A 15,551-nucleotide genomic window follows, 5' to 3' on the forward strand; every position below is an offset into this window, starting at 1 on the left:
GGGACACACCTTGTAGCTCCCTTTGCCCTGGGCCAGGCGGGGGATGAACCTGGCTGCTTCGTAGATGTTGTTCATGAGATTTTCCACCAGCTCCAGGAAGCCGTTCTCCGCCCCCACCTCCAGGGACGGGCGGTAGCGCAGGTCGTCTCTGTACAGCTCCAGGCGCACCTCAAACAGTGGCGCGACGTTGGCCTGGACAGGCAATGCCGAGCCTGTTACCATCCAGCCTCCGTAGCACTGGCCATCAGTCCTGTTGCCAACTGCCTGCCCCGGTGGCCCTGACCAGCCCACCAGCACCTTCGCCAGCTGCTTTGCCGTGCCCTCAGGGGTCTCTGTGGCCCAGCTGATTGCCCCCCCTTCCTTGGCTCTTATTTCATCCCCAGAGGGCAGGACCTGTGCTGTCTGCACCCATCCCACTGGGCCTGGCTCCCAGCTCAAGGGATCACGGGGATGGACTGGGAGGGCAGAACGGGGAAGCGGGAGGCGAGACGTCCGTGCCAAGAGCAGGGGCACTACCGGAACAGGCAGGCTGTGACTGATGGAGCCTCAGCCCACGCCAAGGCTGTGCTGGCACATGTGCTACCCGTGTGCCTGCATTTGCATTTCGCCAAGGGCAGCAGGGTCCCAGCCACGTACCCCTGGCGCCATGTTGGTGAGCAGGAACTGGAGTGAGTTGTGGACGAACCGGAAGAATCCGTCCAGGACCGCGTCGTCCACATACTCCACGTAGTTCAGCCACGTCCGGGATGTGCTGTCAGCCTTGAATAAGTCTGTGTTCTCCTGCAAGTAGAGCAGCTGTCAGCCCTTTGCCTGGGCATCTGCACGCTTGCAAGCCCAGAGCTTGCTGCCGGTTCCTAAGGCGAGCTCCCTCCTCCCAGACGTCTCCTCCGACAGCCCCAGCTCAGCCCAGGGGGAAGAACGACTCGTCTAACGTTCCTGGAAAAGGGCTCTTCCTTGGGGTGGGCCACGAGTGTCCCTGCGTTCCCCCGGACAACGGCTAGGGAGGGGTCTTTTACCTTGGGTCTGCAATAGCAACCTGAGAAAAGAAGAGCTGCTGGGCCAGCCGGAGGTCCGAAGAGCTGTGGGGACAGCCTAGCCCGGGGAAATGCTGAGGGCGATGGCTTGGAGACAGGCAGTAGGTAGATGCTAAAGGCAAGGGTAAGCTCTACCCATTGCAGTCGGGACCCCAAGGAGCTTTCCCAGCCTCTCACCATCAGCATGGCCTGAATCTTCAGCCCTACGTCCTGAATGGCTGCGTAGCGTCTGGTTAAGTTGCTCGCCTTCCCATCCAGGTCCAAGAGGGCCGTCTCCTTGTTGTCCTTCCTTTCAAACAAAGGGCTGGCAGCCCAGTCCTGCAAGGACCCACCGACATTCAGCCCGTGCCTTTGTGCCAGCTGGAGACACCTGGGCCTCAGGAGCCCGAAGTGCCCACGTGCCTGCAAAACCCAGTGCTCACCTGCATGAGCTGGACAACGCTCTCCACGTTTAGCTTGGTTTTCTGGATTCTCGCCTCTAAGTTGTATAAACTGTCTCTCATCTCCTGGATGTACTCCATAGCCCCTGAGAGAAACCGTGCGGGCGGCTGAGAGACTTCGAACAGTTGCCAGTGGGTCTGACTGAGAGGCTGTTGTATGAGGATCAGCCTTGCCGGGGATTTCGGCTCTCCTGTGTGCGTGTCCAGCTAAAGGCAGGGGTGCCAGGGCATGTCCCAGGAAGCTCCACTGCCCCTTCTCCCCCTGCCTTAGATGGCACAGAGCCCTTGGCCTCCCCGGGCCTGGCTGGCAGCAGCCTGCCTGTTCTCCAAACGGGATGCACAAGCTCAGCCCAGCATGGGAGCCATGAGCCGAGCTGAGCCTGGGGCTGATGTGAGATGGGGAATTCTGGGCCACCCGCGGGTGTGCAAGGGAGCTGTGGTGGGTGGAGCAGAGGCAGCCGGCTTTACCTTCACTGCTCCAGAACAGCGTGGTTTCGGCTGTCTTCAGCTTGGCGTCCGTCTCCTCCAGCTCCTCCTTTATCAGAGGAAGCTCAACCGGCAGCACCGTCAACCTGATCTGGAAACAGCAGCATCCGTGGCTGAGGGCCCAGGCTGCTTCGTGGGGCCAAGGGGAGGCTGCAGCCCTCGCCGCCAAAAGCCGGTCTGGCCCGAGCACCTTTGCCCCAAATCCGTCTGGCTGCAGCCCTGGGCAGGGGGGCAGCGTGGCCGGCACAGTGGAGGGTGGTTTGCTCAGGGACACTCAGGTGGCCAAAGCCCCAGGGCTGCCGTCTCCTGTGGCTCCAGGCGGGAAGTGGTGCTTACAGCACACGGCACCCTGATTAGCGTGTCCAAGCCCCACGGGTTTGTAAAGCCTGTTCTACAAGACAGCCCATTGCCCAATGTAAAGTTTGACCCGGCTGTGACAGACTGAAAACTAGCTCTTACAGGGACAAGAAGATGGAGGATGCTTTCTTGCTTGGCCGTACGTTCTCCCGGGTTTCCAACATACCTTGTTGTACCAACCCACGATGAGATCCAAGTTGTCCACAAACTTGCGAAAAGTCTCGTTACGAGCAAAGAGGCTCTCAGCACTCTCTGGAATATCCTTCTGCTGCTGGAAATTCAAGTACTTGACTTCCCGGAGAACGGCAACGAGCTGCAAGATACAAGGGCAGAATGAAGCACCTGTCAGCACAGGCAAAACTTTCAGTCACTTTGTAAGGACAAATCCTGTGAGTGAATCAGGGGAAGTCCACGTGGGTCACAGCCAGCCCAGTGCCACAGACACGCAGCGTGACACTGCTGCAGGGGTTTTATCACAGGTGACACAAGCAATAGCAGGGATCTGGGCCCACACAGCTTCTACACAGACTTCATGCCTGCCCCGGCCAACTTGGGTAGGACGGCTCCGCGTGGGAGTGCAGGACACACCGACCTTCTTGCTGAAGTTGACCCTTAGAAGCATGGAGTCCAGATCCCTCTGCAGCAAAGGCTGCTCCAGGTTGAACTGGCAGTCGGCATCCACCTGGCCTATCCACTCCTTGTAGGTCTGGTCGCGGTAATTCTGCAGCAAACGTATCATCTCCCTGTACTTCTCATGCACCAGCTTAGCCTCAGCGCTGACCATGATGCTGCCAGAGGTAATGACCAGAGTGAGGCGTGTCAGCGGAGCGTGGGAGTCGATCCCTGCTTCCAACAGCACCCGCCCCGTGGTATGTACCCAGAGAGGAGCGCCCTGCAACACACGGCGCAGGACGGCTACTTACGGGTGACTGATAGCTTGCAGCTCCCTCATCTGCACATCCAGCCTCTCTTGGAGCTCCAGAGCCCACTTCAGGTGCCCGGCGACGGGAGGCATGTTCTTGTTGATGGGCAGAGCGCCTCTGCTTGACTGGGTGGCCACTACCTGGGCATCATACATGACCTTGGCATTGTCCAGTTCAGCATTAAACATTTCCAGCAGGGTCAAGTAACGAGGTGATGCTTCTGTCTTGATCAGAGGTCGGTCCAGGAGGGATGCAAACATGTGGACGAGCTAAAAAACCAAGTTTGTGCTGTTTCCGCTGCAGTGTAGTCGCTGGCACAGCTCTCAGTAAATCATGGTAGTCACACCAGGAGCACATGGTGCCCTTCCCCTACTGTGCCAGATAAAGACCTGCTACCTCCACAGACCATTGCAGCTCAGTGGCCTCCCTTCTCCCTGGGGGTAAGTGTGGAAAGTCCAGGGAGCACCTAAACTAGCATTTCCCAACCAAAGGAAACCTTGCTCCAAAAACCCAAGAGCTGATGCTGGTGCTGGCGCTGCCGTGGAAGGAGGTCAGTAAAGCAAGAGTGCCTTGTTTTGGGAGTGTCAATCCCATTCCCTTTCGCCCCTGTATCGTTATACTGAAAGGTTCCTACATTTGCAAGACTAGAGGAGTCAACATGAATCCCACCAAAGTCAGAACAAACTTTCCGGGAGTAGCAAAATGGAACGAGACAAGCCCAAATGATTCGCCAGGCTTTCCCCTCTGTGCAACCCGTGCTGGAATTGCACTGTACTGTCCTGAAGGTCCCACAGTCTGACTGCCCTGCACACGAGCAGTAGAGCTTCACCTCTTCCCACACCACCGTGTCTTGCAGACTCTGAATCCCACAGCCCCTGGGCCCTGTGGCAGTGTTCCCACCAGATGGCTTCATTTCCACAAAACTGCATTTTCTGATGGGAAATCCTTCCCCTGAAACTGTTTCTGCCAGCTCCAACATTTCCATGCTCAGCTATTGTCTCCCTCGAGCACCCCACCTGAGAACCAGGCCTCTGCGAGGTGGCTCATGCTGACACCCACAGATTTGGGTGGGTGCTTCTCACTTAACCCAAATGCACCTGTCCCTGGTGGGCACGTGCGCTATCCCTGTGCAGACCTGGCACCAGCCCTGGCAGGACGCTCTCCCCAGCGGTGCGTGCACTGCCACCCTGCTAGAGGTGGGTGCGTGAGCTGCACACGTCCATTCGTACCTTGACAGCGGACTCAAAACTGTTACAGTCACTGAATCCTTGGCAGAAGATGGTCGCCAGCCTCCTGTCCAGGTCCTGGACTTTGGTCTGGAACTCCACAAAGTCCACATCAAATTGCTGCCAAGGCAAAGCACGGGGATTAGCATGGCCAGGGAGCGGTTTCTGCTCGGGCAGGCGGCCGGCAGATCGGCTCGTTGCAACCCAAGGAACGCTCCCATCACTCAACTAAATGCATTTGTTGCCATGGTGACTGCTCCACATGCAGATCCAGTGGCTTCCTCAAGGCAAGTCATCGATCGATCGAAAACCAGCCGGGGCTTGGCACCGACAGCCACTCACCTCTTCCGCAGGATCCAAGGGATCGTATTTGCAGTCAGCAAACACCTTGACGAGCTCAGAGACCTCCTCGTAAATCTGGAACACCATATTCCCGAGGATGTTTCCTCGCACGCCCCCCAGCTCAATCTTTTCCAGCTTCAGGAATTCCACGGCCGTCACATACAGCTCCTGCCAGGCAGAAAGAGCCGCGTCGTCCCGTAGCCAGCACGGTCCCGCTGTACTGGGCTGGTAGCAGCAGCCAGCCAGGGCTGGACAGAGGCTGCCAAGCGGGTGATCAGAGGGAAGAACATGGGTGCTAAATAGATGAGCGAGATCGTGGGGCACAGACCCCCACACGGCAGAGGGCTTTCGAGCCTGCACAGAGGCGTGTGCCCATTTCCCAGAGGGAGAAGCTGAGCCCTGGGTCAGCAGGTGCCTGATGCATCGGGACCACTAGTGCTCACGACAAGCCCACTGGCACCAGTCTGCTCCCTAACCAGCGCACGGCTCTGCTGCATCGCTGTTCTCTGGGGGAGCCCCTGTGCCTGGAGGGTGCGGCACGGGGCTCCAGCTGCCCTGCAGACCCCTCCTGCTCCCTGGGGCTGGGCAGGGAGGACATGAATGCCCTGGGCACAGCCCAAGTCCCTGTCCCTGCTCACCTCGATTGTCTTCAGCCGGTGCAGGAACGAGTCCATCCTGCCAAACACGAGAGAGGAGGGGAACTCCCAGAGCCGCGGCTCCTTGTCCTGGAAGGGGAGCAGACTGTGGTCAGGGCAGGAAGGCATGAGAGAGCGAAGCGGTCCAGTGCCCCATTCCCCCAGAGCAGCGTACCTGGAAGAAGGCGGGCATGGTGTCCGAGCAGCAGGCGTCGTAGGTCCGGTACAGCTTCTCGATGACGGCGATGCTCAGCCTGATCCCATCCAGGATCTCCTCGATCTCGCCCTGCAGGCCCTTCATCACCTCCTCCGGGCTCAGGAAGTTCCGGGTCTGAATAGGGAGAAAGGTGGCAGCGTGCTCCGGCGCCAGCTCCCCCCTGCACCACCCCGGCCCCCAGCCCCTGGCCATGGATGCACATGCTCCCGGCGCAACCTCCTGAGAGGCAGCTGCCCACGGCATGGGGCCACCGGATCTGAAGAGGGAACGTGCCCTGGTTGGTGCCACCTCGGGCACAAAGAGGAGGTGAAAGGAGAGCGGCGGCCGCCTGCCACTGGACATAGCGCAGCCCCACGGGCTGGCCGCAGCGGGGAAGCCCGCGCCCCGGGCATACCAGCTCAATGAAGAGGTTGCAGATCTCTTGCAGGATGACAATGATGCGGGAGGGCGTGCTGTAGTGCCCCGAGTTGGCCCACACCAGGCAGACCGTGTACAGGACCTGGTCGATGTAGGGTGGCAGCTGAGGGGGAAACAGGCATGTTGGATGCAGGGGAGATGCTCGGCACATGACAGCATGCGCTGGGCACGACAGTGGGGCCATGTTGGGCTGTCCCACTGCCAGCTTCCAGAGCCCTGGGATGTGCTCGCTTGAGGGCTGCCGCCCCAGCAGCCGTTCAGTGCCCGGGCCTGGCCTGCCCTGACCTCCGACTGCTGCGCTGATGCAGGGAAGCCAGGGACCGAGACACACAGTGCGCCAGTACCTGGGCGTAGTCCACTTGCTCCGTTTCCTCCAGCAGCACCCGGAGCGGCTTCAGGTACAGGTCGATGTCACTGGCTTCCTTCAGCCCTGCAGCAAGCAGCCAGAGCAGCCGGGATGAGCACAGAGGCCGCAGTGCTGGAACCCCCAGCCCGAGCCCGGCCCAGCCCCTACCTGCATTGACATCCTTGAAAATAGCCTTGAGCGCCGGCCAGTAGCAGCTCTTCGCCTTCTTCAGCACGTTGGCGATCATGGTCACGCGCACGGAGAGCAGCTGGGGCAGGACAGTGGGTGAGCGGGGGGCTCCCGTGCACTGGGGCGACGTGGTGCCGGTGCGGGGTGGGGGACACTACCTGCTCGTAGATGCACTCCAGGTTCCTCAGCCGGGTGTGCCAGAAGTCGAACTCCACCCTAGGCAGCGGGTTGGAGCCGTCCAGCAAGGGCTGTGCCGAGTCCTTGTTCAGGACGTCCCGGATCTGGTGGGACCAGTCGATGATGGTGGTCTCGATGCTGTGCAGCAAGGCGCTGTCCAGTGCAGCGGGGAGACTGCAAGGCAATGGCCGCACCCCGTGACCTGCCGGCCAAACCCTGGCCACGCGATGGGGACCCTGCCCTCCCCATGCGTGGCCTCCTGGCCAGCTCGGGCCGCAGCCAGGCAAGTGTCACCAAGACAATCCGGCCTGTGGTCATGCAAGGGGCCCCACGGCGTGGTGCGGCACCCGCCTGCATTGCGCAGGCCCCGACCGCGGAAGGCAGCCTGCCCCACGCTCACCTGCCCAGCAGCGTGCAGGAGCCATCCAGATCCTCCAGGTGCTCGGGGAGGGGGAGCAGCGTCTTCCCTTGGATCTTGCCCCCCATGACGAACATCTCGTTCTTCAGCCGGTGGGCCTGCTTCACCACGTCCTCGGAGACCACGTGGGGCCACCCGCTCAGGTTCCCCTCCTTCAGGAACAGCGAGTAGACGACCTAGGAGCGAGCGCACGGCTGGTCCAGCACCGGCACCGCCACACGCGGGGGAGACTGGGGTGCTGGGACCGTGCCCCTCGCAGCCCGGCGGGCGCCCACCTCCTCCACCGCGGCGATCAGCTGCTCCACGGGCGAGGGCCCCAGGTCCCCCACCAGCAGCCCGGTGCGGCAGTTGTCGCGGGTGATGTTCTCCCTCTTCTTCTTCACGAAGTAGATGCCCTTGCCCTTGAGGGCGGGCGGGAAGTCGAGGCAGGGCACCAGCTGCCCGGCGGGGCTGAGGGTCAGCACCAGTGCCAGCACGTCCTGCTTGTCGAAGAACTCGGCGAGCGCGGCGCCACCCTCCTCGCTGCCCACCAGCTTGGCCCACTTGTCAGGCCTGCAGCGCAGCGCCAGCGTCGCGCAGCTCTCCAGGAACTCGTGCCGCTTGTCCGTCGCCATCGCCCCGGCGGCCCTGCTCCTCCGGGGCAAGAAAACCTCGTTCAAGGATCCCTAACGAGGCCTGGCCCTGCCCCTGCCCCGCCTGCAGCTCCACAACACCCGGCCTTTCCCCACCAGCGCAGGCCCCGCGAGCCCGTCGAGGCTCCTAAATCACCGAGGGCACCAGGCGTCCGGCAACGCGGCTCGAGCCCGCTCGCCGCCCTCCCCCCGCTGCAGCCGCTAGAACCCCCAACTGCCACGGCTGCCGGAAGCTTCCGCCGTGAGCCGGGGGGGCAGCCTCTTGCTCCTGCCCCCCCCGGGCCCCCTGCACCGTGGCATCGATGAATCACCCCGGCTTGTTTACCGTTAGCTTCCTGGCCTGCACCCAGCCCTCGGGCCCTGGCCCGCTAATGGCGCAGGGTTAACGAGGCTCTGGCGGGCAGCACGGCGCCCGCGGGGGCCGTGGGACGGGGCGTGCTGCGCTGCCCCAGCCCTGCAAGCCGGCGTGATTCAGGGCCGGGGCCTCACGGCAGAGCGGCAGGTTAATGCCAAGGGCTTCGGATGCAGCGTTTACCCCCAGCCTCCTGCCCCGGTGCTGGCAGCGACGCCAGGGCTGCCGGCCTGTTCCCGGGGGGTGCGGTACCGTCCAGAAAGGCATCCCTGTCCCTGCAGCTGCGACTGGGACAGGAGCGGAGCCGGACGAGGTTCGGCTGCTCCCAGCTCCCCTTGCACGGGGGGCTCAGGCCGGGCTCTCCCCCGTCAGCAGGGCACCCCAATCCCAGACAGCCCCCAGGCCCCTCCACTTGGCTCCCCCAGCCAGTGCTGCGGCGTGTCCTGGGGTCACCGTGCCTGGCCCTTGGGCCGCGGTAGGAGCCGAGTCCCCCGGCACGGACGAGGAGGAGCTGCCTGGCCTTCCCGGGGGCCGTCTGTGCTGACAGCAGGGCAGGGCTGAGCTTGCACGTCAGGTTGGTTAGGGCCAAGGACCGTGGGGGTCCTGATCTCCCCGCAGGGGTCTCGGCTGCACCCTGGGGGCACTGGAGGGTGCGGGGCAGTATGTGCCACTGGCTGCGGGCCCAGAGGGCAGCACCTGCTGCGAGGCTGCAATACGGGTCTCCCCCGCCCGCCCAGGGCTGGGCTTGCTGCAGCATGGAGGGAGCCGAGTCCTTGGAGCAGCACGGGTGGGAGAGAGACCTGCCCAGGGATGACCAGGAGGGGGGCACTCGGCCTGGCAGGCACCCGCAGCCCCCAGCTCTGCTCTGAGCCCAGGCCCCTGCCACGGGGATACAGGAGCCGGGCACAAGCTGGCAGGAAGGGCGCTGGCTAGTCAGAAGGACCGTAGCTGCTAGCGCTCAGGGGCCCGGGCCTGGGTCGCGCCTCATGATGGGTGCTGCAGCCTGCTCCCCGCATGGGGTCATGCCCAGGGCCAGGGGGCCGCAGCCCACCCGCCCTGCTCCATCCAGCACCCACGAGCAGCGTGGGGGAAGGGCAGAGAGCGTGCCTACCACCGGGTCCCCTCCGGCGAGTTCACCTCCCATCAGCCCCACGGCAGCCTGCCCTGCGAGGGTGCAAACCCTCGGGGCAGGCCCTGGCACCCACTGGAGCCTGGCCCGGTGCAAGGGGGCTGGGCCCTGGGCCGCGCCGCAGGAGCAGGGAGCCCAGGAGGAGCTGGAGCAGGTGGGAGCCCAGCAGCCAGGCAAGTGCCAGGGCCAGAAGCAGCTCCCTGGCTGTGCCGGCGCTCGTTGCCCAGGCCCGTACTGCCTGCAGCTGGGCCAGGCTCCAGCCTGCATTGCTAAAGGCCCTGTTCAGCCAGGGGCTTCCTCACCAGGGACCACCCTGCTGCTGCGTGGTGCTGGGAGAGGAGGGTGGGCAACACCGGCCGATAGCCAGCAGTGCCCACAGCTGTCCTCCGCCCAGGTGCTTGCCCGGGGGTGGCAGAAGCCTGCTGAGCACCACTGCCCTGGTCCTTGCAGCACCCAGGACCCTTCGCCAGCCCCTCCCGTGCAAAGGGCAGGGCTGCAGGCAGCTCACCCAGGAGAGCCCCAGGCAGGGCACATGGGGGGCAGAGCTCTGTACCGAGAGGGTTGCTCGCAGGTCATAAGGACGGTGCCTTGGGGCCTGACGGCTGCCTGCTCCCCTGCATGGTTGGTGTCCCGGAGAGGGGTGCTCCCAGCAAGGCTGGGCCCCAGTGCAGAAGGGGCTGTGGCTGCAAGGAGCCGGGGAGCTGCAGCAACCAGGAGAGCCAGTGGCTTCTGCGCTTGCCTGGCACCCAGCCTCACGCCCGTGGCGGGGGTCTGGCAGCCCCCGCCTGGCTCCAGTGCTGGGTGCAAGGCCCCTGCTTCCCAGAGCGGGAGGATGCCGGGGCCATGGGGAGTCCTGCGCCCATGGCACCAGGGGCAGCACTGGCTTTTCAGGAAGGGCAGAGGGCGGTGGGAGGCTGGGAGCAGGCTCTGTTCAACCCCGAGCACGCAGGCGGCAACTGGCCAGGTGTGCGGGAGCCGAGGGGCTGCCCTGTCCTCGCACAGCCCCAGGAGAGCTGCGGTTTGCAGCAAGGGGCAGCGGCTGCTGCAACAGGGACCCTCCTGTGTGCCAGCACTGGGCACTGCCACGGCAGCTGTAGGAATCACCTGCTCTGGGTTGGGCAGTGGGAGAGACGCCCTGGGCCCCTGGTACCCATGCTGAGCCCCAGCCCCTTCCATGCTCACGCATGCCCCTGGCAGGCAGTCGGCCAGGCCAGAGCCGGGCCACGGCTGCTCTGATGGGCGGCATGTGGCTGCCTCCCTCTTTGTGCTGAAGGATCAGACACTACGCAGGCAGAAGCCCCAGGCGAGCTGGAGCCAAGGTGCCCGGGTGAGCTGCAGGCTCCCCGCCCTCCCGCGGGCACAGAGGAGCTGGGCAAGGCGGGCAGAGGCCGAGCGCGGGGCTGGCATTTATTTGTTGCAGGTCTCAGTGCGAGGGGACAAGGCCGCGGCCAAACCAAAAACAACAAAGTTCGGATGGGAATAAAAACCCTGCGGCCGACGCCACGCCCAGGGAGGCCTCCGCGCATGCAGCGCCGCCTGTACAAAATAATCTACAAGGAGAAAACTATACAGGAATATGTACACCTCTGATAAATAGACTAATACTGATGAGGCCTCGTGCCCAGTGCTGGCCTGGGTGGCTGCCAGGCAGCTGGGCACCCCAGGCCATGCAATGCAGGCCCCAGACCCGCCCCCAGACCCCTGACCCTGGTTCCAGTTTATCCCCTTGTTCCCAACACCGCCTTGTGCTAGCTGCAGAGTCCTGGCTGCCGGGACCCCCCCACACCCAGAGCAAAGCCCCTCGCGTCTGCCCAAAGAACCACCCAGGGTGCAGGGGAGCCGTGCGGAGCATGCCCCTCTCCAGCCACGCACAGGATGCCTGCTGGGCACCACTGCTGCCGCCCCTGCCAAGCACCAGCCCTCCCGTGGGTCCCCAGCCCAAGCACGCCCAGCTGCCCCCATGGGGTGTCTTGGAGCCCAGGGCAGTTGTGCCCTCTACAACGAGGGCAGCCGCAGGTGGGCACTGCCCCTGGGCATCGCTCCCCTGGCTCCCGTAGGCACCCGCTCTTCATCACCCAGCGTGCCCAGAACACAAGTGCTGTGACAAGCTGGGGGGACTGTGGTCCTGGGCCACTGTGCAGCTGCCCCCCGACAGCTGGCAGCGCCTGCGCCCCACAGCGGCAATGCAGGGGAAATGCTGTGGAGCGTGCCGGCTAGGCCGAGCCCAGCACCTTCGTGGATCGGGCCCCCCAGGGCAGAGCGCCACAAAGGGAAGTCTCAGTCTCTCACAGAGCTCCAGGGACAGAGCAAGGGGCAGGGTCTGCGGCGGTGCCAGGGAGGCAGCCCGATGCCCAGGCTGGGCCTGGGAAGACGTGTCCTTGGGAGGAGACAGCTGCAGGCTCAGCAGCCCAGTGTGGTCCAGTCCAGTCCAGTCCAGTTTCGAGCAGAGTGCGGTGCCTCCACCGCTGCTCCCAGCCCCAGCAGGAAAGAAATTGCAAAAGCAGAAGCGAATCCCTGGGAAGGCAGCGGGGCCGCAGGAGAGGCCGCAGCGCCGGGTGCAGGTGCTTCTGGGCCAGGCCCGTCTGGCTGGACTGCTAGTGTCTCTTGGTGGAGGACACTTTCTTCTTCCTTGCCGCCAGCATCTCGTAGAAAGGGTCCCTGCTGATCGCCGCCCTGGGACAGGGAGAGGGAGAGGGAGCGTGACCGGAGAGCTGGGGGCTGTGGCAGGGGCAGCTCCTTCCCGGGGAAGGATACTGAGGACCTGGACAGACTGGCACCCAGGAGACCTGCGTGCAGCCTGCCAGCCTGGGCACAGACCCCTGACCCCGCGCAGCCCTGGCCAGGGTACCCGCCCCACTACGGCGTGGCCAAGAGGCACTCGGCATCAGAGGCATCCTGCTGCTTTTGCAGCCCAGGCCCATGGAAAGCAGACGGGGAGGAGGAGGAAGAGGAAGGGAAACCCCCACCCGGCCCGGGGACCCTCACTTGATGCACTTGATCCACTCCTCCTTCTCCTCGGGGGTGGGGGCCGAGATGCGGTACACCGTGTGGTTCCCCTCCACCACGCGTCCATCCGCCTCCGTCTTGCAGGCCTTGATTACCTGGTCCTTGTTGTCCGGGATGTAGAGCTCAAAGCAGTTCTGGGCAGGGAGAAGCAGTGTCAGCTGGACACAGGGACCAGGGCCTGCGGACGGGCTCCCTGGGCCAGGGGGCGGCACGGATGCCCCAGGACCTGGGCTCACGCTCTCCTCCTTTGCCAGCCCCTCGGGGCAGACCACAGCCCGGCCCTGCCACCTGGCCCAGCGCTCCCTCCTGGCATCCCCACCCGCTCACGCACCGGCTTCTTGGAGTCCTCCACCTCCCGGATGCTCAGGTTCTCCAGGGGGATGATGCCCCGGGGCTCCTTGTCCTGCAGGGCAACATGGAGGGAAGGGGTCAGCTGCAGACTAGGGCTGTCCACTTGCCCCCACAGCCCCAGCCCCAACCCAACCCAATCCTGACCACTCGTGGAAACAAGGCTGGCCATGGCATGGACTTCCTCCATGCAAAGATCCAGCGCCCAACGTACCCCCACAAACCCCTCTGCCCTGTGCCATTGCCCTGCTCCCAGCACAGCATGGACAACCCTGCACAGCATGGGGCAGAGCCCTGCTCCGCACAGCAGCAGCTGCCCCGTGGGGTTCGGGTCTGGGCAGCCTTGGGGCTGCACCTGGCGACATGCCCTGAGCAGGGCAGGGCGCTCACCGTGGTGTACTCGAAGTAGTACAAGCAGTTGTCGGTCAGGATGAACCAGCGGCGCTTCCACGTCTTTACCCTGCCACCTGCCAAGCAGACACAGGTGGTCGGCACAGGCACACGGGCAGGGCTGGGGCCCTGCCCAGGCGATGGCCGCACAGAGCCGCTGACGGACACGCAGCACAAGACAAGCGCCTCGCGGAGCCATGGGGGAAGCAGAGCAGCCAGCCCCAGCCCCAGCCCCAGCAGCAGGCAGTACGACGCCACGCCGGGCAGGCCACGAGCAGCAGCGAGAAGCAAGTCGATGGTGATGGGGGGAAGGAGGGCACAGCGGGGCAGAAGCCAGGACATGGAGGTGCCATTGGGAGCCTCTATCCCCAGAAAAGGCCAGAGGGCCAAGCCACAGCATGGTGCAAATAGCAACAGGGCTGAGCCAGCCACTGCCTGGAGCGTGGCCTGCCTGCATCACAGCTTGGCCCTGGGGTGATACAAGGCACCTGGGGGGGACCCCATTCCTAAGCCAGCGATCCCTGCCCCAAATGCAGGCCATGGCAGCCGCATGCCAGCCACGGGAGCTGGGCCCATGTGAAGCACACCGAACAAATGCTGAGAGCCAAGGCCTGAGCCTCTCAACGTGGCTGGGTGACACGGGAGGAGACCAGCTGCACCGAGTGCCACACCGCAGCATGGCACACGTCCTGCCACGAGCCTCTGCCGGCAGGCAGGACTGGTCCCACAGCTCAGCGGGGCAGGTCCTATCCCAGCTGGTGCCCTCGGAGGTGGCCTCGGGGCTGGGCCAGAGCCAGTGCCCCTGGCCGGGAGAGAGAGAGCCAGCTGGCACCTTGACGGGGCAACTGCTGCCTGCCCAGGCTCAGCATGCCCTGACAGCGTTGGGGCCACGGAGGCTTTCTGGGAGCATGGGGGGCACTTACCATGGGAACAGGCTCTGGGCAGAGGCCTGGTGCTCTTCATCCCACCCCACAGGCTCCTGCAGATGGACACCAGCCCTGGCTCTGGTGTCCGACCAGCTGCTTGGAGCCGGTGCAAGCAGCGTGCCATGTTCCCAGGCAGGCAGCCCAAGAGACAACGAGGTGGCTGTGCCACGGGCTGGTGCAGCCAGGGCATGGCTCCAAGCAGCCTAGACGCCACAGCCCCAGCCTCCAGCGGCCTTGGGGAGCCGGCCTCGGCCCCAGCCCCCAGGAGCACAGAGTGCAGGTCTGGGAGCCCCTTGGGGAGCCGGGTGCCTGCTGCTGGGTGTGGGGGGCTTCTGCAAACACGACAGGTGGACGGCTCCTGCCTGCCCAGGGAGCTCACCAGCTGCCCTCCAGTGGCACTGGGCCCCAGAAGTAGGCCAGGAGCCCTTCCCCCTGCACGGAGGGAGTGCAATCGCTGGCTGCACTCGCCCACAGCCTGGACCCCATGTTCTCACTCCCAGGAGATGCACAGTCCGGGGGGGCCACGATCCCAGCCCCCGGGGCCACCAGGGCTGGGTCTCCAGGGCACCAGACAGACATGGGTGGAGCCTGTCCTCTCGCGAGCTGCAGGACAGGCCATGCTGCCCTTGCACTCAAAGGGGCGCTGGGCTGCAGGGGCAGAGACACCGGCGGGGTGCAGCAGAGCAGGGAGGCGCCAGGCTTCGCCCCCTCTAAGCCTCACTGCAGGGGGCTGGGAGAGACTCAGCTCCCAGGGCTACAAGGCATCCTGCAGGGCCCTGCATTAAGGGGGGACCCAGGCATGCCTCAGGTCAGCACGACCTGGGCTGCCACCCCCTACCCTCCGCCGGGACGCAGGGGCCAGGCCGGCTGGTGAGGCACAGCTCCTGGGGGACTGCATGGTCAGCGAGCAGTGGCAGCTAAGCAGCAGCAATGAGACCAAACCACCAGCCATTGAAAACAAAGAGGCGAGGGGCCCGGGGGCCAGGAGTGGAGCAGAGCGAGCGGGGCGGGAGCAGGAGCGGTACGTACCTCCTGGCGTTGGGGGCAAGGAAAGGCAGAGCCAAAATCATGGAAAACATACAAACGAGGGAGAAAAGAAAATTAAAACAAAGAAACCCCCCGCGCCCCTTGCCTGGGTGCAGTGCCAGTCAGGAGGGGATGGGTGCTCGGGGAGGCTGGGCCCAGCAGGAACCTGCTGCGCTTCTGCATGGACTGGCCGAGGCAAGCCTGCTGCCTGCAGGCACCTTCCAGCCCCGCCACCCCCTGCCCTGCCGCCCCTCGGCGCTACCTGGCTGCAGCCCCGCCCTGGGGCCAGCGGCCTGGAAACAAGGCAGCCGGGGTGAGACAGCCTGAACCTGCGCCTGGTGCTACACACACGGGTGGGCAGGCGGGCGCTCTGCCGCTGAGTCCCCAGCTGGGAATGTGGCCTTGCCCTGCCCTCACTGTGCCAGGCTGCCAGGACACCCGCCCGCCCCTCCTGACCTCCCTGGCTCTGGCGAGGGGCGCTCAGGGAGCTGCAAGGGGGCTGCACCTGGGGAAGGCGAGAGCCCAGGGACAGCAG

The 15,551-nt window shown here is 64.5% G+C and overlaps 2 protein-coding genes across 3 annotated transcripts in view; both read right to left on the bottom strand.

Annotated features, from left to right (window-relative positions):
- The window catches only part of DNAH17 (dynein axonemal heavy chain 17), a 44,362-nt gene extending 36,541 nt beyond the window's left edge, over window positions 1–7,821 (bottom strand). Inside the window, exons 1-18 of the mRNA XM_019542778.1 lie at window positions 7,483–7,821; window positions 7,190–7,383; window positions 6,771–6,963; window positions 6,592–6,691; window positions 6,422–6,507; window positions 6,055–6,180; window positions 5,619–5,774; window positions 5,447–5,533; window positions 4,809–4,976; window positions 4,470–4,586; window positions 3,241–3,509; window positions 2,910–3,105; window positions 2,484–2,630; window positions 1,943–2,051; window positions 1,457–1,560; window positions 1,212–1,352; window positions 637–780; window positions 8–192 (exon numbers count right to left, since the gene is read on the bottom strand). Coding sequence (XP_019398323.1) covers window positions 8–192; window positions 637–780; window positions 1,212–1,352; window positions 1,457–1,560; window positions 1,943–2,051; window positions 2,484–2,630; window positions 2,910–3,105; window positions 3,241–3,509; window positions 4,470–4,586; window positions 4,809–4,976; window positions 5,447–5,533; window positions 5,619–5,774; window positions 6,055–6,180; window positions 6,422–6,507; window positions 6,592–6,691; window positions 6,771–6,963; window positions 7,190–7,383; window positions 7,483–7,821 — 2,861 coding nt within the window. The remainder of the gene's footprint in view (window positions 1–7; window positions 193–636; window positions 781–1,211; window positions 1,353–1,456; window positions 1,561–1,942; window positions 2,052–2,483; window positions 2,631–2,909; window positions 3,106–3,240; window positions 3,510–4,469; window positions 4,587–4,808; window positions 4,977–5,446; window positions 5,534–5,618; window positions 5,775–6,054; window positions 6,181–6,421; window positions 6,508–6,591; window positions 6,692–6,770; window positions 6,964–7,189; window positions 7,384–7,482) is intronic.
- Window positions 7,822–10,697: 2,876 nt separating this feature from the next.
- Window positions 10,698–15,551, bottom strand: part of CYTH1 (cytohesin 1) — a 14,372-nt gene continuing 9,518 nt past the window's right edge. Inside the window, exons 10-13 of one of the 2 annotated variants that reach the window (XM_019542248.1) lie at window positions 13,065–13,143; window positions 12,658–12,729; window positions 12,306–12,460; window positions 10,698–11,993 (exon numbers count right to left, since the gene is read on the bottom strand). In XM_019542248.1, coding sequence (XP_019397793.1) covers window positions 11,915–11,993; window positions 12,306–12,460; window positions 12,658–12,729; window positions 13,065–13,143 — 385 coding nt within the window. In that variant the 3' untranslated portion in view covers window positions 10,698–11,914. The remainder of the gene's footprint in view (window positions 11,994–12,305; window positions 12,461–12,657; window positions 12,730–13,064; window positions 13,144–15,551) is intronic. The other variant, XM_019542247.1, reaches the window with a different exon arrangement.

The sequence above is a fragment of the Crocodylus porosus genome, unplaced genomic scaffold, assembly GCF_001723895.1.
Source record: "Crocodylus porosus isolate Cpor-Errol unplaced genomic scaffold, CroPor_comp1, whole genome shotgun sequence".
NCBI lineage: Eukaryota > Metazoa > Chordata > Crocodylia > Crocodylidae > Crocodylus > Crocodylus porosus.